Source organism: Parasteatoda tepidariorum, chromosome 6 (genome assembly GCF_043381705.1).
Source record: "Parasteatoda tepidariorum isolate YZ-2023 chromosome 6, CAS_Ptep_4.0, whole genome shotgun sequence".
NCBI classification, from domain to species: domain Eukaryota; kingdom Metazoa; phylum Arthropoda; class Arachnida; order Araneae; family Theridiidae; genus Parasteatoda; species Parasteatoda tepidariorum.
This window is the reverse complement of record NC_092209.1, coordinates 51235261-51252795: the sequence shown is the minus strand read 5'-3', so window position 1 is coordinate 51252795 and position 17535 is coordinate 51235261. Positions and strand designations below refer to the sequence as shown.

The 17535-nt window shown below is 33.8% G+C and overlaps 2 protein-coding genes across 2 annotated transcripts in view; both read right to left on the bottom strand.

The window, feature by feature from the left end:
• Nucleotides 1-332: 332 nt before the first annotated feature.
• Nucleotides 333-17535, bottom strand: part of LOC107442589 (sialin) — a 31566-nt gene continuing 14363 nt past the window's right edge. The window contains exons 5-10 of the mRNA XM_071182359.1: nt 11624-11757; nt 11394-11540; nt 6675-6807; nt 4150-4305; nt 2043-2128; nt 333-1649 (exon numbers count right to left, since the gene is read on the bottom strand). Of these exons, the coding sequence (XP_071038460.1) occupies nt 1428-1649; nt 2043-2128; nt 4150-4305; nt 6675-6807; nt 11394-11540; nt 11624-11757 (878 nt within the window). The 3' untranslated portion in view covers nt 333-1427. The remainder of the gene's footprint in view (nt 1650-2042; nt 2129-4149; nt 4306-6674; nt 6808-11393; nt 11541-11623; nt 11758-17535) is intronic.
• LOC122270726 (hyaluronan-mediated motility receptor-like) lies at nt 12427-14486 on the bottom strand. Its single transcript, XM_043049208.2, has one exon. It carries the CDS (start codon nt 14484-14486, stop codon nt 12810-12812), a length of 1677 nt encoding a protein of 558 aa, XP_042905142.2. The 3' UTR covers nt 12427-12809.

The following is a 17535-nucleotide window of genomic DNA, read 5'->3' as shown; positions in this document are numbered from 1 at the left end:
AGCAGTTATAAAAACAGCATGTTATTCGCAAAAAGAAGCATTTTACGACAGAGCCTTCAAAAAACAGCTTTAAGAAATGCATTAGGCGTTATTTTCCGCGGCAGGCAAAGGGTCAATGGCATTACACACTTGATGAAGTTTCTCTTATGGTATTCTAAGGATATGATATGCAATGCCACTAGTTCCTTTTTCAACATTTTCAGAGTCAAATATTTTTTTCGTAATTTCAGTTTTTATTATTCGTAGCAACCGTTGGCTGTTAAGGTTCGCATATGAACTCTAGTATTCAGAGTCTCCACACTAATTAAATTGATTTGAGAAGAGATATGAAATTAAAAAAAGAACTTACAAATTTATTAAATAATGAATTTACAATAATGATGTACAATGTGAAACATAAAACTGTAAAAAGGAAAGATCTTGGTACCTTTGCCACAAATCTTATGTAATACCAGGTACCAAGATAATTCCTTTATCTTGGTACCGTTGCCACAATAATCGACAAGTTTTGGTGATTTTCGGGCAATGGCACGCGAGAAACTATAGAAAAAAAATCACTGAACGGTAGAAGACGTAATTACCATCAAGCAAATTTTTACATAAATTTTTTTAAAAAAAGATTCAGATTTTAGATGGAAATATCTCTTAAACTAATAGTCACATTTGGTAGGAGTTTTGACACTTTTCACAATCTGCTTTCACCATGGAATGTAGGGTCGGAAAGTAAAGGACGAGCCAAGAGAGTGCTCTTGCTTGGTGAAACTATTTAGACAATGCTTTTTGGAACAGATGATTTGTCCACGATGAATTGGTATTTCAGCTACCCAGTCCTTCCGATCTGTCAAGTCAAAAATTTTTCTTAGGAGACATAAGCATTATTTACGAGATGCCCACTGGTTCAGCAGAGGTCATTGTCGCCCATAATTTACCATCGTATTTGCAGATGTAAGTCTAGTGAAATGCAAATATCTTTCAACGTTTGCATGATGAACTTCGTTCGCAATGTAAGGTCTGAGAAGCTGGTGTTCCGAGTATTTGTTGCCAAGTTTTCAACAATAAAGATTTCCTAATCATCCTTCTTAATAACATTCTTTATTTTCACCAACTAGACTCCATATTTCGACTCACACAGATCCTACATTGCATTGTGAAAGTTATTTGTTTTAGTAAGTTTAAATACATTTAAAGTTTCGACCATTAGTTTTGTTGCACCTTGTAAGAACTGAAGATGTCGAGGGGGAAAATTTCTGTTTGTTTTGGCCAGTTCTATCACTTTTTGCGTTTTTGACCATCAGTTTTTTTAATACTCTGTAGAAACTGAAAATGGTTAAGGTAAAATTTCTGTTTTGTTCTGTTTTTGTTTTGTTGTTTTCTGTTCTTTTGTAAACCTTACAGAAACTGATGATGGATGGTTGGGTGAAAATTTCTCAATATATGGCACCATATTTTGAGTTGCTATCCAGATCTTCATTGCTGTTAATGTTCAAATGCTCCTTCTTCTTATTAGGATTTAAAATTTTTTCAGTGACAGGTAAGCATGCCCAAGGCTGCCTCTCTGATGAAGCAAATAACAGGAAAACTATGCCACCTATGACATTGAGTCCTGCTGATATGTAAAAAACTGAACCCCACTGTTGAATACTGGAATGCTAAATAAAGTTTTAAAAAAAAGAAAAGCAATCAATATGAATATAAGTTTCTAAGAAATTAAAAATGTGCATTTATAATATATTAATGATCAATTATGGTACCAGTAACGTTTAAAAAAATGTTTTATGTTGAATTTATATTTATAAGAAATTGAAAATTTATGTATAGAAATGGTAAACAGATGTACAAATATAATTTTCTTAGTATAAAAAATGAAATTAATTTCATAATTTATCTCTATTTATCTTAATTTATTTATTTTCGTAATTTTTATCTCTTATTATAAAAATTATTTAAGATTTTCATTGTTTGTGCATTAATAAGAGTTTTTTTAAAGCACTGTTGGTGTTATACTCTTAATTTAATCCAAGGTTATATGTGATTTTACTTACTTCTTCTTCAAGAAGAACTCCTGCAACCATAGGTGCAAATATACCAGATATACAACCAAGGCTATTGACCAATCCAAAAAGTGTTGCTGCAATTTGAAAATAATTCTAAATTTAGTCATAAATTGTTGATCAGTAGAGACATTTGATATTACATTAAATTCGAAAATTAACAAACATTATTTTTAAATTATCCGCGTTTATCCCAGTAATGCGAAAATTCCGTTTCAGTAGCTTATAAAAAGTAGATAATTAAAAACATTATACAAACGGAATATATACCTGGGTAAAATATTATATTTCATTAACATATTCCTTACGTTGAATTTTTAGAATGTTTAAAGATAATTTTGAAGCCTAATGAACATTAAAAATAAACTTAAATAATTTTTTCTTAAATAACTGGGAGACTCCGTCCAACCTCAGTGTCTGCATCTCATTTATTATTGAATGAAAGGTTCATGCCAGTTTTTTACAAAAATTACAATCTGTTGTCATTTTGAGGATAACTAAGTTTTGTATCTTTGTTGTAAGTTTTGTAAAATATCTTTCCATTTAACTATCTTGGAGTAATTTATTTAATATCTATGATGTACTGAAAGAGTTTATTTTCTATAAATGAGTATTAGCTATGATAATACTTTTTTGGAATAAAATTATTACTTCGAAAATTTGAAAAAAAAAACGTATTTATAAAATGCTTCAAACCAATGCTTTTTGCTGCGTTGTCGCTCTGATGATGGAATAAAGTGCCTTTGTAAACTTCAAAAACTAGATACCAAAAATAGCGTTTTCGTGACAGTTAGACCAATTTTTTTAAATAATTTAATTGGTACAATTATTGTTTGTGGACTTTAAATGCTAGTCAATTTCTTTGATAAACAAAAATTTTAAATATTACTCCATCCATAACAATAATTTTCTAATGAAGCTCTTATACAGAAATGTTAGAGAACTGAATTTTGAAATGTACGTTTTTACTCTTAAAATATCTCTATATATATTTCTCTTACACGGCAACAAAAAAAAGCCCCATTACTACTCCCAGAATGGCAACGCTAGAAAATCGACCAATGATTGCCGCTAAAAATGTAACATGCCAAATCTAGCTGAGGTGGCTCAACGTACAGCGCTTTTAAAAACGGAAACTGAAATAACTAGTTCTCACCAAATGTGAACTCTTCCAAAATTCACCCTATTAGCTGCGGCCATCTCATACTATTAAGCTAGGCAGAAATGAGTAGTCTTTGTCGATAGATCTCTATTTTAGTATTTTGTCGAAAGCGCTTTTTTCACGAGTTTATATATTACTAATTTATTTGACGATTTTTGATTTATATCACGAATTTATTTGTTTTATTATTGTTATTAGTTATTCATTGAAAAATGAGTCTCAATCGTGCTGCTACGCCTTAAGATTTTATACTATAGCACATTTCTAATAGGTTTAACGAATTACATGTTATTTACTTGAATTCAAATTTATTTTAATGACTTAGTATTTATTAAAAAGATGCAATTTAAAAAAATAAAAAAAAGGTTGCTATATGGATTTGAATGATTGTTTTGAATTCTTAGAATTTTGTGCATTTGCAATGTACCTAAGTTAGTAGCGAGCGAAGCGAGCTTGGTTTGCGAAGCAAACCATATAAGATTGCGTAGCAATTTTAAGGGGTTGGCGAGCGTTAGCGAGCAGGTGGCGCAGCCCACTAGTATTAATTATTAACTTTAAAATAAATTTCAAATTTAAATTACCAGAATGATAACGAAGCATGATATCTGCATTGGAGATACCGCCATCGACACCAAGACCTGAAAACCCATTATCACCATTTTAAAGACTATTTTTTTAAATTTATTTTAAACTTCAGTTTCCAGAATGATTAGGAGACATGTCAGGTGTGTTGGAAATACCATTATATACACTTTATCCTGAAAACAGATGGCCGCTGCTTTTTAAAGACTATATGTTTATTTATTTGAAACTTTTATCAGATTATTAAGAAGATATGGCAGTTGTAGTCGAACTAATGCACCGCTATACCAAAGTCTTGAAAACTTATGGCTTCTGCACTTCAAAGACTATATGTTTATTTCAAATTGTAATTACCAGAATGATGAGGAGCAATGTCAGTGGTAATGGAATTCACACCACCGCCACCAAGACCCTGAAAACCCATGGCTGCAGTTAAAAGAAAAATAACCATGACATGGTTACAGCCCATTAGAGGTATCAAAGTCATACACGTTGCTGGACCCATCATTGCTGAAAAAATAGAAAGAAAGAAAACAGATTATTTTTTAAGATAATTTTAAATGTTTTTTTTCCCTCAGAACTTACTGATGCACATTTCTACGACCTTGCATTTAAAATCATGGAGCATTCTTAAAGTCTAGAAAATTTACAAAAGTCTTAGCTTTTTATTAAGTCTAATAGAAACAATTAAATCGTAAAAAATTATTATGTTTAAATTCAGTTTTTAAATATTAAAAATCACGTGTTTCAATTTGCTTTTTCTATTTAATTAATTAATATTTCTTTAATTGAGGTTTTGTTATTTTTAAATTTTTTTTTTTGTATAACCGTCATTGAACAGCCGACCCAATTTTTGGGTTTACGACTACTAATGTTCAACTCCGTAGCCTTGTAATTTTGAAACAAATCCAGAGGTTCCTAGGGGTACAGAGAAAGCGAATTTTTGACTTTTGTCTTGCTTTCTTGATAGAAAAAGTTTTGCATTTTATGACAATTCAAAGCTAGTACCCCCTGATGACGCCAGCTTTGATTGTCATAAATTTTTATCAATGTTTTTTCAATTTTTTTTTACTAATTTTTCTTCATTGTCTACTTCATGGAGGACTTTTTTTTGATGGAACTAACCCGCATTTGCGTTACATGGAGAGGAAGACCACGAGAACCTCCCACGGTTAGCCTGACGGCAAGGGGACTCTAACCTACTGAGGATATTTCACGTCAGCACAGTGGTCGGTGCAATACCGATGCGGAATTCGTATCGACCTGCCATCGCCGGGATCGAACCCCGGTTCACCTCATTGGAAGGAGAACGCTCTATCCCCTGAGTGAAACTGCTTTCCAAGTTCTTCTTTAAAGTGTTCTCATTAAAGTACTGTTAAGGTCGGGGAGAGAGATGTTTGTTGGCCGCCGGCAACTATCGAACCTGGAACCTTTGGATGCGCAGATTGATACTCTTATCTCCATGAAAAAAGGTGCACACCTGATAGTTCAGCAGCACCTTTTTAGTAGTTTTAAAAGTTTTCAGTGGTTTCGATATGTTATAATACTTTGTTTTAGTCTAGGGAAAATTTAATAAGTTTACGAAGAAAGTGATTTGTTTAGCACGATGATGGTCTTATCATCATTGTAACATTTGTAAAAAAAAATGTATGTATGTGTATAAATATTGATGAATTTACACCTGGTATCAAAATGACTGTCGATTTGAAAAGTCACTAAAATCTAAAATGAAAGAGATCGAAATAAACGATTTATTGCTTTCTGTTAAAGAAGAATAAGAAAGTAGATACTTTATTCTCACCAAGTTTAAAAATTAGTAACAAGGTTAATTAATAAATGGTGCAAATGACTTATTTATAAATATTTTTTTGCTCTATGTTAGACCTAAACTAAAAAAACTAAACTCAGTGACGCGACAACCCATAGAGGGCCAACAGGTAGGGCCATAGAAGGCCTACTGTGCCCATCTCAGTGTTCTTGACCTTGGGCTCTGGGATGCAAGAGCAGATGTTCCGGTTAGGTGGTCAGCCGATCTCGGAACCCCCAGTGTTTAGTTCCCAAGCATGCTTCGTACTCATTTATCGACCCACTGAAGGAATGAAAGGCTGAATCAACCTTACCCGACCCAAGGATCGAACCCAGGACCTGTGGCACCAGAGCGCGAAGCGCTACCACTCAGCCCGGGCGTCTTATTTTAGACCCTTTAAACTCTTAATTTTTAATCGAGTGTACGTGAACTTCTTACGGTTTTCTGTCCATGTCCGAAAGGTCGTGAGTTTCATTCCCGCCGGCCGAGACGAAGACTACCGGTGTACAAAATGATGACTGATGTACGCCAAATCTGTCGAGGTCACAGAGTCTTCCTAGTTCATATAACAAATCGGGATCGGAGATTGATCGTGCTCTTGTTCAAGTCAAAATTACGATTTTCGGGCGGATCAATGGTGTGTGAATGTGACTTTTATGTAAAACGGGATGTGACCTATGTATGTTGTCTCTGGATGTGACGTATGTATGTTGTTCCCCAGACTGTCGCCAATAGCCAGTTGTGCAGCTCTAGTGGGACGTAAATAAAAAAGAACCGATCTTATAGTTTTTTCCAATTAGCAGCGCCATCTTTAGATAAACTTTATAACTAATTTCGAAACAAATTAAAGATAATACTATAACTAGTTTCCTAAGCAGAACGCAGCAAACAGTACATTCTTGTCTCCCTTTTTTAATAATTTATATTTTTGAACCGTTTGGTTTAGTTTCGGATACTCGGGAAATCGCTATTTCGTAAAGAAAATGAATGAATTTCATTATTTACAAGATTATTTATAAAATCAAATTTTAAATTCCTTTCGCGTCATTAAAATAATGTTACATCCACTTACCAAACAGCTGAAAGCTTTTCCTGACTTTAGTTGCTGAGTAATGTTTCTTCGTTCGCAAATAATCTGATGCATATCCGGAAAGAAATAGTGTAATGCAGGAGCATAAGTAAATCATAGAATTAATCAGACCATTCTGTAAAAATTATTTATTCATAAAATAAGTGTGGAAATAAAATTTTTTTATACAGGGTGTCCCAAAAGATCGTTTACAAACTTAACATGCTGGTCTGTCATATCATGATGAACAAGATTTACATAGGAACTTGTGTCCGAAAATTAAAACTGCGACCGCTAGAGTGCGATAATTGCACGAAAACGGGAGAGTGGGAAAAACAATCATTTCAGGCGTGGACGTTGAAGGAGAATGATGAATGAGTTTAGTAACGCAGAAATGGCCGACATGCATTACGTATACGGCGCCGCTGATGGAAATGGACGAGCCGCGGCACGGACGTACCTTGAGCGCTTCCCAAACAGACGTCAGCCAAGTCATGTTTTGTTTGGACGATTGCACCGCAGATTATGTGAATCAGGTGCTTTCGTAGCACGTAGCCACATCGGTCGAGAACGTGCTACACGCACACCTGTCGTAGAGGAAACCGTGCTACAGGAGTATGCCATCAACCCGCAAAGAAGTCTCCGAGAAGGCGAACGTGTCTTGGGTGTAGCTCGTTCCACCATAATGCGCATACTGCACGATGACATGCAACACCCTTACCACTTCCAAAAAGTACAGGCATTGTGCGCTGACGATTATCCCAAACGCATTGCATTCTCACGCTGGTATTTGCAACAGCGGGTCGCACAGCCAGATTTTCCATCATGGATTTTGTTTTCTGATGAATCCTGCTTTACACGGGATGGTGTCGTGAACCTGCACAACATGCACGTATGGGCGCATGAAAACCCAAGATGTACACGTGCCCATGCACATCAACAACGTTTCAGCGTAAACGTTTGGGCTGGTATTATCGGTGACATGTTGATTGGCCCTTACCTTCTACCTGAACGCCTCGACGGAAATACCTATCGCATTTTTTAGAAAGAGTTTTGCCGGATCTGATGGGTGACGTTCCAGCCGCTACACGCCGAAACATCTGGTTTCAGCATGATGGAGCGCCTGCCCACTTTAGCTACGCTGTTCGAGAATACCTCGATAGGATTTATCCTAATCGCTGGATCGGTAGAGGCGGACCAGTCCCATGGCCGCCGCGATCCCCCGACCTGACTCCCCTGGATTTCTACCTGTGGGGACACATGAAGTCCATAGTGTACGAGACACCTGTAACATCGGACATGGATCTTATCGCCAGGATCGCGGAAGCGGCAGCACGTGTCCGTGACACTCCTGGCCAATTTGAACGGGTTCGTGAATCCATGCGCCGACGCTGTGAAACGTGCATTGTGGCGAATGGAAGGAATTTTGAGCATTTGCTGTGATGTAATGATGTTTTATAATAAAAATCATATTAACACCGCTATCGATATCATTTTTTTTCTCCTCATCCAAACCTGCACTTATCGCCCTCTAGCGGTCTCAGTTTTAATTTTCGGACACAAGTTCCTATGTAAATCTTGTTCATCATGATATGACAGACCAGCATGTTGAGTTTGTAAACGACCTTTTGGGACACCCTGTATAAACATACACGCACAATTTTTTTCTTCGCATGAATAAAAAATTTATATTATTAAAAAAATATATTATTTTAAAAACGATTCATTATTAAAAAATATATATTATTATACGAAGGAATCTCCTTCCGTTTTGATGTAAAATAAATTTCAGTAAGACTCATATGGAATTCTTATATTTGTTCAAGGAGGATTTTAGTACCATTTCAGGCATTTGAATCAATTTATTTTCTTTTCCTTAAAAAAAAAATAAAAAAATAAAACCTATTTTTAGTTTAACGATCTAACATTTTTAAGAACTTTGTCACATATTTATTTGAAAATTTTCTTGTGTTTTGCAATAGAACAATTATTTTATGAAACACACGTTAATGGAGTTATTTGGTTATTTTTAAATATCAATGGTTATTATATTAACAGTACTCGATTAGGGTATATTAAAATAACCAACATTGTAAGAAATACCGGGTTCTCCTTTTATGGACATAGCTTTCATGTTCTTTAAGTCAAAGTTTATGAGTCAGTTTAGTTTGTCCAATATACGATAGAAATCTCTGACAAGAAATTTTATAAATGCCCCAGCTATTACTTCTAAGCTATTGTCTTAACCGACCTTAAAGATCCTATTGCAGGGGCAGTCATCAAACTTCTTGTCAGTGTAATCTATTTTATTTTATTTTATAACCGTCGTAGAACAGCCGACCCAAATTTGGGGTTTACGACTACTGATGTTCAACTCCGTAGCCTTGTAATTTTGAACCCAATCCAGAAGACAAGGGAACACCTTAATCAAATATTGGGCGAAATTTGCTTTCGTGGAGAACTTTTTGATAAAACTAACCAGCATGTGCTTTAAATGGAGAGGAAAACCATGAAAACCTACCTCGTTTAGCCTGATGGCAAGAGGACTCTAACCCATGATCCGTCTGAGGATATTTCACGTCAGCATTGTGGTCGGTGCAAGCCGGATGCGGAATTCGTATCGACCAACCATCGCTGGGATTCAAATCCGGTTCACCTCATTGGAAGACGAACGCTCTATCTCCTGAACCATCTCGGCTCCAGTGTGATCTATTGTAATTGGGTTACTAAACGTACCCTTAAGCTTAAAGAATTTGAAAGAAATGTCAAAAATTAGGATTTTAAATGATCTTTCATCGCCTAACATAGTTTTCTAATCGTAAGTTTAAGATTTCTTTTGCTAAAGTCATTCAATACTGCTCTTCATCGACCGAACTCGATTTCAGGGAATCGCTCCATATTTTGCAAAAATCTAATAATTTAGTTAATGATCTTTCTAGTATTCCACTTTTCTCCAATATTTGGAAATTTTTTTTTATTTAATCTTTTGCCCCCTAGGGTTTCTGCCAAGCCCCATCACACCTGTTTCTTATTGTCCTTCTTTTTATTATCTTGTTCAAACTCGTTCCTCCTTCCTGCTTGGTTAAACCACTTTATATTTGTTTGTCTCTTTAATTTTCGAATGTCATTTTTTGTTTAAACACTGAGTAAGGTTCTTTTCTAGAGAACCGAAGTTATAGTATGCTCATTCTCGTACTTGATTTGTGCTTTATTCACGTTGTTTTTAATTTTATTTTGGCTTACCTAATCACCACCTTAATTATAATTTTTTAATTAATCTTCGCCAAAACGTAGTAAGAAATAGCACTCATTAATTTTTTATATCCGAATAAATTCCCAAACGTTGTCAATTTATTCAGTATGATTCAACACAACAATTACAAACTTGGAGAGAGATGGTTAGGCCCATCACAAGGATTAAGAATTTCACTGTAACCCATGATCAAAAATGCTATAGTACGCAGCTAGGGGCACTTTTATATTATAAACTAGCTGTTTGAGTGCATTTGATATGATAATTTCATCTATGTGGATTACCTTAACTTTATATTTTCTAATTTTCATTGCGAAAATTGCATACAAATAGGACCATGTTTAGCTGTTTTATCGTATACTGCAAAAACCTATCTGAATTCGGTGTCGAGAAAATAAGAATTATGTGTTATTTTAAGTTAATCTCGAAATGAAAACTCATGCACACGTTAAAGGGGGCAGTTCAAAAAATGAACTTACACTAATATCAGATGCATTTACACAATTCAAGAACAATTTTCGCCAATTAGACGATCGATATTTAGTCGACCGGAGAAGGTGAAAGTTTGATTTCACCTCACACGATGCTGAACGTTTCACAGAAATAAAATATTATAAAAAAAAGTTTGCAGGCTTTTAGTTGTATAATAAAAATAATTATTTTCTCATAAGAAGATTTACATCAAGTTGTCAATTGTTGTCGCAGGTCATTCAGGCAAGGGGTTCTTGTTTTACAGTGGCGCCATGTACAGCTAAGTATTCGACTTCTTCCACATCCGTTTATAGGACTGGCCCATTCATACATCCATTCATTCATCCACAGATCGAAATTTTGCATAATTCAGCACCCCCAGGTGAATAATTTATTATGGGGGCATAGAGGACTTTGTGACCCGACAGATTTAACGTGCAACAGTCACTATTTACCACACAGGGAGTGTTCGGCCGGCTGGATTCTCACGAGCGGGAATCCAGCACTCTGCCATGAATGATTCTCACTCTATATCATATCCAAAAAATAACTTTACTGAGTCTTATACGTGTCTTATCTTATTGTAATGATAAATTTTTGTGCTATTGGATAACACAAATGGTAGCTGCTACTTTGCACTAAGAGATGTAAAAGAACATTCTCGGTATAATGAAAATTTACGTGCAAGAATATGTATGGTGTTTCATTATACCACTTTGTTGTATAGTAGTTGCAACCATTTCTGGCGTTGAGATTACAGTGTAGTGTATTGGTTTGGCGCGTAACTTGCAAAGCTCGTCAGTTTGAGAGCCAAGTCAATAAATTACAATAAAACAGGTCATTTTAGGCCTATTTGAAAGCAACTTTAACGGTGAATTTTGGTAGAGTTCTTATTATTTGTTTATCTTCCCTCCAAATTCTTAACTGCTGTGTTGAATCACCCCTTAAAGTTCTAAAAGAATGCGGACCTCTCTTAAAAGTTTATAAGAAAATATTACGTTTTGAATAGGTATATGTAGCACCACTTCTAAATAAGTTGGAAGTTTAGTTAACAATGTCAGGAAGCACCAAGCTGATGAGAATGTGCAAAAGGCCGCAGTCCAAATTGGAAGGCTGAACAGAACATGTTTCCAAGGTATGGGTAACTAAAACACAGAAATTTAAAAAAAAGTCAAGATATATATTTACTTTTTAGAATTCTTTTATACATCTCATACGAAAGACTTACTTTCTGATTAGCCGTCATCTGGATATTGCCTTTTTGTATGTATTCAAGCTCATTTCTAGATATACGTGGATGATCAGTTGGTGTGCTATGAGCCAAACAAACCCAAACGATAAACCAAATGCAACCAACAATACCTATTGAAGGGGGAAAAACATTATACCATAATTTGTAACAAAGTGCTATTCCATGGAAAACAATTTATAATTGTGTCTATAAGCTAACTTTTCGAACGCCATCTAGTGGCAACAAAGACGACTTTCAGTCGACTTCCAGCTTCAGAAGCATGAAGTTTTCTCAAAATTTATCTCCGTGAGACTAACATTTCCTAAATGTTCTGTGGTCTTTTTAGTCTAAGTTCTATTTTTCGTACATTACTCTGTAACTGTTACTTTCTTTTTCATTTTCAATGTAATAATAAATACTTTTAGAACTAGTTGGATCTTAACGGTTACAATAGTTAACTTCGAACTAAACTAAGGGAAATAGCACTTAAAACACTATAGTACGATGGATTCAAAGCTATGCTGCCGAATGTAGCATAGTTCTGAAACCCTGGTACCATAATTTGTAACATGTACCATAATTTGTAACATGCACCATAATTTGTAACATTTGTAGGGGTCAGTATGAAACTGATGCATTCGTGAAGACGGACCAATAGTTGCCGAAAGCTACCGAAGTTGTAAATGATAAAACAAGCTTGCAAAATAATTGAATATAATTATCCCATTAAAAATACATGCAATTTTCGTATAACATAAAATTTTATTTACTTTAATGTTATTGTCGACTGTACAGTTTAGTTTAATTATACATTCTAATTATAAAAGATACTTTATAAGGACTAGATGATATTAACTCAAAACAATATTATTATTACTATTTTAATTATTTTTTTGACGAGAATATCTTTACTTCAAGACTATAAATTATAGTTTAGTGCTACTTGGCTTCATGATAACATAAATCACTTGTTTTAATTATGGTTACAACATTTACAGACACACTGTATTCTTTATTTATAAGTTTAATCATCAGTATATAAGAGCTGTTTTCATTTTATTTCTTTGTAAATTAGTTCGATAAAGTTAATATTATCAAAACTGGCTCTTAAGGTTACCTTAAATAGTTTTACTGGTTAACTGGTTCTTATCGAAAGAATCAGTTTTTTAAAATATGTTTTTCATTAATTGAACCAGTTAACATATCCGATGGCTCCTTCGCTTACTTTATCTTGTGAATGGGTTTGTGCAATACGCGCATCTTTTTCAATTTGTTTAATAAGTGTTTCATCGTTTTTAATTTTTTTATCATCTGAACCAGTTGGCTCATCTGAAGCATTTTTTTCGATTTCTTTCCTTGATGAATCAGTGTGATTTTTCAACACATTATTATTTTCAATTATTGTATCATTATTTTCGCTCACTTTTTCTTGAGAATGGCTTTGTGCAATACGAGCATCTCTTTCAATTTGTTCAACAAGTGTTTCATCGCTTTGACTTTCTTCCTCAAATGGACAAGTTAACTCATCTGAAGCACTTTTTTCGATTTCTTTCTTTGATGAATCAGTGTGATTTTTCAATAAATTATTTTCGTTTACTTTATCTTGTGAATGGCTTTGTGCAATACGTGCATCTCTTTCCAACAAGTGTTTCAATTTTTCAACAAGTGTTTCATCTTTTTTTCCTTCTTTATCAAATGGATCAGCTAACTTATCTGATGCGCTTTTTTCGATTTCTTGCTTTGATAAATCAGTGTGTTCCTTCAATACATTGTTCTCACTTACTTTATCTTGTGAATCGCTCAGTGCAATAGTCCCATCACTTTCGGTTCGCTTAACAAGTGTTTGATCGCTTTCATTCTCTTCATTAAATGAAACAGTTAACTCATCTGATGCACTTTTTTCGATTTCTTTCTTTGGTGAATCTGTGTGTTCTTCCAATACATTGTCTTCGCATGCTTTATCTTCTGAATCACTTTCAGTTTGTTCGACTAGTGTTTCAGCGCTTTTAATTTTCTCATCACCTGAAACAATTAACTCATCTGGTGCATATTTTTCGATTCCTTTCTCCGATGAATCAGTGTGTTCTTTCAATACATTGTTTTCACTTACTTTATCCGGTGAATCGCTTTCAGTTTGTTTAACATGTGTTTCAGCATTTTTACATTCTTCATCAAATGAAACAGCCAACTTATCTGTTGCACTTTTTTCAATTTCTTTCTTTGATGAATCAGTGTGTTCTTTCAATACATTGCTTTCGCTTACTTTATCTTGTGAATACCTTTGTACAATAATCTCATCATTTTCGTTTTGTTTAGCAACTGCGCGTTCTTGAATATTTGGCAGGGGAGCTAGATCTGGATAAGCATACAAAAAATTTGGCTGTTTTCGATTTCTATAAACTATGAAAGTATTGTGCGGGGCACTTGTAAGGCAAAAATACATCAAGATTTTAATTCCAAGTATAACAAAAGGTATAGCTATAACAATTGGTATGAGGATCAAAAAACCCAAATCATATCCCTTTTCACAATTCGAGAGTTTGGGATTCGCTGCTTCTTCCGAATAATCGCCGCAATTATTCTCTCCATCACATACCAACCCTGCCCATACGCACTGTTCCTTCAAACATTTATATTCCTTTACATCTTCACAAGCACTGATTGTGTAAGCTGTGAAAATTATCTTGAGATCAATAATGGAAGCAGAGTCAGATTTGTATGTCAAACGTACTGGTATATCTTGAAAAACAAAGCTACTCCTACTAAGAATAGATGTTGAGTTGATCTCGCAAAGTGAGACGCCATTTCTTTTTGATATGAAGTTGATAGATGATGATGTGCAGCTACCGCTGAAGCTCATATCTGATACACTGATTATAATTCCATCAGCTTTACTTGCTGTTACATTAACAGAACAATCTACTTTTCCTTTTAGTGGATGCGCTGTGGTCACTTTAAGTATTGCAGAGGAAAAGTGTTCTACATCAAGTTTTATTGAATGGGAAGAACTGCCATCGCACAGATCTGACAGAAAGTACTTTTGATATGCTACAGCTCTTGAATAAAATAAATGTGAATATAATAGGGTATAAAAAACCCTATTGAGTTGACATTGAGTATAGCCAGACATTAATCTTCTTAGAAGATGTTTGTATTTTTGTTGATAATCGCACAATTACTTGTTTTCTTACTTTCGCAAGACTATTAGCCATAACTTTAAAATGAAATGAAGCTTTCAGCTCAGTATTTTCTTTTCAGTGAAAAACTAAAGCAACAACGTGATAAATAATTTTTATTATGCATGAGTGCACGAGAATGTAATTCTTACACCAGAGAACGCTTGATTTTTTTTTTTCGTTTTGTGATGCAGCGAAGATAACTGATGACTGACTTGACAGTCAAAATATAATTATTTGTGCGAGTGAGTTCCTTGACTTGACTAGTGCAGAAATGATTTGGCGGTTGCCGTTCAAAAATTTTCAAAAATGTTGAATCAGTTTTAATTTTTAAGAGAGTGAAAATATTTCTTCACTTTTATTTTTTCAAATATTTATTTTTGTGTTAAGTAAGTTGTTTAGAAAACATACTTTTAATTTTAATGAGAAATATTTTCCAACGCTGCACCGACTGCATTTTTAATTGGATATTCGCAATTCCAGAAGAAGTGAGATTATGGCTAACCGCGTGATTTAAATTAGATTTAATTGGTTACTTATAAGCGAAATCATTCGTGTGTGTCGAACCTGATTTAAGGCTTCTCTACTGTAGCCAAATCTTGTACCTCTGTCGCGGAAAAGCTTTTGCTCCAAAATGGCGGATAAGCCGGCATCTCCGATTCAGGGGTTCTAACCTGATTGGTTACTGAATCAACAAATGTCGCAATTTACCTACGACGACGTCACTTACAGGTATCCAATTGAAACTTTTTCATCAAAATAAATATTCTTAGTAAATATTGAGAAAATTGAAAATATGGTTGTTACATTTTAGGCAAAATGGTTGAACCATATTCTGTAAGAATGTTCTCCAAATTATGAACTATAAATTGAAATTTATTGAAATTATAAATTGAAATTTTAAACTGTAAATTGAAATATATTACCTTTTTAAGATTATAATCTTTCCTATAGTAGTTCATTTTTCTGACAGTATTTGAATCACTTAAAATATTGATGAAATAATGCATTATTAAATAATAAATTATGATATCGCGTCTAAACTTTAAACTAGATTCGCGATCGCAACGCTCGAGTACGCCCTCTAGCGGGAGACTGAAAATATCGGGCATTAGTTCCCACATAACCATTGCCAATGACGGACGCCATTTTCTTAGCAGCAAATAAGAAGCAAAATTTCCCTAAGGAAATGGTAGAACTTCTTGAAAAACTAACCAGAACATGCCAAACATTGAAGCAGAACACGCCAAGCAATTTCTCAATAATTTTTACCTTTCTATTACCAACAACATAACTTCCAATTTCATGATCACTTGCTGTTACAGATTGTGTGTATTACGGTAAAATAATTTCTTCTGTCTTCAAGTTATTACAAATTAAAGTGAAGTCAAGATTGCTTTCGTCATTCCAATGAATAAAGTGAATTCAGAACTTACAGAACTGTAATAGTTATAGAATATTCTTCTACTTTATAGAATAGTATATATTTCTGTATCTATATAATTCGGAAAACAACAATAATGAATCATCTGAACTACTTGAAATAGTTTCATTTGTGCTGATTATTAATAATTTTTTTATCGTTTTCTTGGTACGTATTTTTTAGTTTTGAAAGAATAATTTCAACTAGAATTCAGCTATTCTGATTTGAAGCTACGTATTCAAATTCATCTCGAGATCTTACAATTATTAAATTTTGATGTGTGGTATGCTATCTAAAAGTAATGAAGGGATAATCTATGCATATATTATTTGAAAATAAAATTTTCAAATAATATATGCATAGATTATGCGGATTTATAAAACAGGTGAGTGTTATGATTTTTATAATAAAACATTTGCTTGCAAATATTTTTTTTTTCTTATTTGATAATAGTTCTTTACAGAATGGTTTTTTACGTCTGATTAAGAACTATAAGAATAAAAAAAAGAAACAATATGAAAGTTTTTATTTCAATATAAAGAATTTTTAAAATCGTTTTTTATCCTAAGAATTCTTTATTTTACGCTTTTCAGTTTATAAATTTTTGATAAAAATTGTTGTCAAAATACTTTTTTTGAAAAATTAAATGGTATTACATTATGTGTTTATGTATACTTCTTGTATATTCCAATGTTTGAAGTAATATGATTCAGAAAAGTATGGAATAAAAATTCGGTACTAACGCCACTGCAGCTACAGATTTGGCGGTTTTTAAGTGCCACCAATCTGCACTTAAAATTTTTGCGACAAATCATAAAATAAAACACTTTATTTAAAATCAAAGCAGTCAATCGGATTTCGGTGGAAAATGGGCCGATATAGAGTTTAGCATAGATTCAAAACAATGATATCGCCATATGAACTCTGATAAATAAGATTCGAAATGAAATAAGCCTTTCCAAAACGTACGTTTATCAAGATAAAATTTCATGTCGTGGGAATTGGTACATTTTCGTTTTTTCGGTAAAATATTTCGCTCCTGAAAAAATTAAATTGCATCTTGTTTTGTTTTTGGCAAATACCAAAGACGAATTTTCGTAGCACTAAACAATGGCGACAAAAAAGAATTTTTGTTGTTGTTGTTTTCGTTTCGTCAGCATTCTTTATTTTCCGTTTTTTAGTTTTGTAGCAACCACATAACTAAGCTACAACAGCGCCACCATGTACAAGGCAGTGGATGCTCAGACATCGAACTGAATGGACCTTCCTCTGCAAGCGAACTTATTGCACAGTTGCTTTTTGCACGATTG

Coding starts and splice junctions, on each gene's coding strand:
- LOC122270726 (XM_043049208.2), bottom strand. CDS start 14,486: ATGAGCTTCAGCGGTAGCTGCACATCATCATCTATCAACTTCATATCA.